Consider the following 2,913-nt stretch of genomic DNA (forward strand, 5'->3'; position numbering starts at 1 on the left):
CTCTGCGGCGGTGCTCGGCCTCTGAGCTCTGCGTGCCCGCCAGCGCCCATATCGGTGTGCGTATGAAATCTGCAGGCTGCAGCGCCCGCGGTGGACGAAATTAAATCACAGAATAAACTGTCCGTAAAACTATTCCACACAGCTAACTTTTTTATGTGACGCCCGACATCAAGACGTCACATTACAATGTACAACATCTCACAGATAACAGATAGACGCTACACGCCTAGCCAGCGTTGCATCCCAGACTGCCTAAAAATTGCTAAGTCATTGAGCAGAGCCTAAGAGCTAGGCGCTGCACTGTATAGTGTGGCGCCTAGCTCTCAGGCACTGTACTAGTGGTTGCACTATAAAATGAAACAACCACTAGTGCAACGCCTAGAAACTAGCTCTCAGGCGCTGCACACTGACTTAGTAATTTTCGGATCACACGGGTGCGACGCTGGCCAGGCGTGTAGCGCCTACCTGTGAGGTTGCACGGTGTAGTGTTGCGCCTTCGTGTCAAGCGTCACACAAAAAGGTCAACCTTGTGAAATAGTTTCACGGACAGTTCATTCTATAATTTGATTTCGTCCATAGGTCAAATTTGTCAATTTTGCCGCCCGCGGTAGGAATTATTTGTCCCCATGCACTCTTTTGGTTCATTGCCGTCAGCGCCGGCGCGCTCTGCCAGCCGCTGCAAAACGAGATTATTGGGTTTCTTGGATTTGTTTTGGAGATAAGTTTCTTTGATCGTGTTTTGTGATAGGGATTAACTGAAACCATCAAGCGGAAGTTGTCAAGTTGGGCACGATGATGGCATGATGCAGCATCTGGGTGCAGGGCATGAAGTTAATGGCCGGTGTGGATGAGCAGCAGGGTTCATGACAAACGCACGCACTGATAATGAATTCTCAATAGTAGAGAAGTTTACACTTTGCAGAAGCAGGTATTGATAAAATCAGTAGCATTAAATGGTTACCACGCCGCTGGACCCCCATCCTGACCCACGTTTAACCGCAGCATTTTGGGGCAGAACTAACATAAATCAACTTGGGCCGGACTGGTACTCCACTCCCTCTTGGCATCAATATAGTGCTATAGTGAACTTGTGAGGTGAAAACCGTTGCTAAACTGTGATACCAGTCCGCCAGAGTTACCCGCAGTTAAAAGAAACTGTAATGCGCACTACCCACTCGTTGGTAGGAGGAACACAGCGTCAGCTTCTCGCTCATGTGGCCGTTGAATCCAACGAAAATGCCAGTCTCACACACGTGCATTATGTCTAAACAAGCAAAGCTAGGAAGCAAACGCATAAGATTCCCAGTTACAAACACACAACGCATAACAAAGAGTGGAAGAGAAGAGAAAGAAATCAACGACACCTAGCCAGACTGCGCCACTAACTATAGTGGTAGCAGCGCAATTCTTGGCGCCTCGCCACATGCTCGGCACCGCACAACACGGGAAACTATACTAGCTAGTAGCTACGACGACGACGTCCGACCGACACAAACCACAGGTTCAGCGCGTGCACGGCCTGCGGTCATATCATATGTCCACGGCGATGTCGGCCGTGGTGGCGGCCGGGGGTGCCGCGGCGGGCGGAGCGGCGGTGGGGGCGTCGGCCGAGGCTGCGCCAGCGCCGGCGCCGGCGGCCATGGCGACCAGCATCTGGCGGAGGCCGCGCGCGTACTCGAGCAGGCGGTCGATGGAGGGGATGGTCTCCCTCACCTCGTCCTGCGCCTCGAAGTCGCGCAGCCAGGCGTGGAAGAGCGGGAACGCCTCGGCGTCCACCAGCTGCACGCCGGTGACCTCCTCGAAGACGGCCAGCCAGTAGGAGCCGCAGCCCAGGACGACGTCCAGGAAGCCGACCTCGTCGCCGCCGAAGAAGCGCCGGCCCTTGAACGCCCCCTCCCGCAGCTCCGCCTCGATCAGCACCAGGTTCTCGTGCACGTGCCGCACCGCCGCCTCCTGCTCCTCCCCCGTGGACGCGAACACCGCCCCCACCGCCGGCCCAAGCTGCATTCCACAGAAACAGGTCAGCCATGTTCCACGGGCGTCAGAGAATCATCACGAGCACCGCGTGCGCGTGTATGCATACCTTGTCGTCGCCGAAGTGGCACCAGAAGCGAGCGACGGCGCGGTCGAAGGCGTCGGCGGGGAGGAGCTGGCGGGAGGCCGGGAAGGCGTCGTCGAGGTACTGGAGGATGATGACGGACTCGGCGAGGGAGCGGCCGTCGTGGACGAGCACGGGGACCTTCTTGTAGACGGGGTTGAGGCGCAGCAGCGCGTCGCTCTTATTGCCGAGGTCCTCCTCCGCGTACTCGAAGGCGAGCCCCTTGAGCCGCATGGCCAGCTGCACGCGGTGCGTGTACGAGCTCGCCCACGACCCGAACAGCTTCAGCTGCAGCTGCGCCGCCGCGCCAGCGTCAACGTTCTCCGCCGCCTTCTCCATGGCCGGCTACGTGAAAGTAAGGAAGGAAGGACTCCGGTCGATCTTAGGATGCTCGGATGATGTTTGTATTGTTGCTTGCAGTGGAGTGGAGTGGAGTGAGATTCTTTTTGGTGTGTGGCTTGGAGCTAGGGTGGGAGAGGGTTTATATAGAGCGGGAGGGTGGTAGGTGGGCCCCACACGTAAGTGAGGTGGTCGGGTGGGCCCGGGATGTCAGCTGGATGGGGTTTAGCGCGCCGGAGAAGGACGGTGTGTGTGGGTGGAGACGGCGAGGGGCGGTGGGCCGGGGAGGCTTCCCCGGCAAGGTACACAGAGCGGTGCTGGCTGGCTCGTAGTCGTCGTCGACTTTCTACTCACTGAGAAGTGTGAACCTGCTTACTGCTTAGTAATTACAGTGCTTTACTTTTACTGTAGTGATTTGTTTATCCGGTCGGTGAAAAGAAGTTGTCACGGGGAGGATCATGGCGAGCTGGACCAGC

General features: G+C 56.8%; 1 protein-coding gene across 1 annotated transcript; it reads right to left on the bottom strand.

The window, feature by feature from the left end:
- Positions 1 to 1,279: 1,279 nt before the first annotated feature.
- On the bottom strand, positions 1,280 to 2,559 carry LOC125521805 (glutathione transferase GST 23-like). Its single transcript, XM_048686898.1, has 2 exons — positions 2,084 to 2,559; positions 1,280 to 2,001 (listed from the first exon to the last, which is right to left on the bottom strand). The coding sequence occupies exons 1-2, from the start codon at positions 2,435 to 2,437 to the stop codon at positions 1,531 to 1,533; spliced, it is 825 nt and encodes a 274-aa protein (XP_048542855.1). The 5' UTR covers positions 2,438 to 2,559; the 3' UTR covers positions 1,280 to 1,530.
- Positions 2,560 to 2,913: the final 354 nt, after the last annotated feature.

This window comes from Triticum urartu, chromosome 1 (assembly GCF_003073215.2).
Source record: "Triticum urartu cultivar G1812 chromosome 1, Tu2.1, whole genome shotgun sequence".
Lineage (NCBI taxonomy): Eukaryota > Viridiplantae > Streptophyta > Magnoliopsida > Poales > Poaceae > Triticum > Triticum urartu.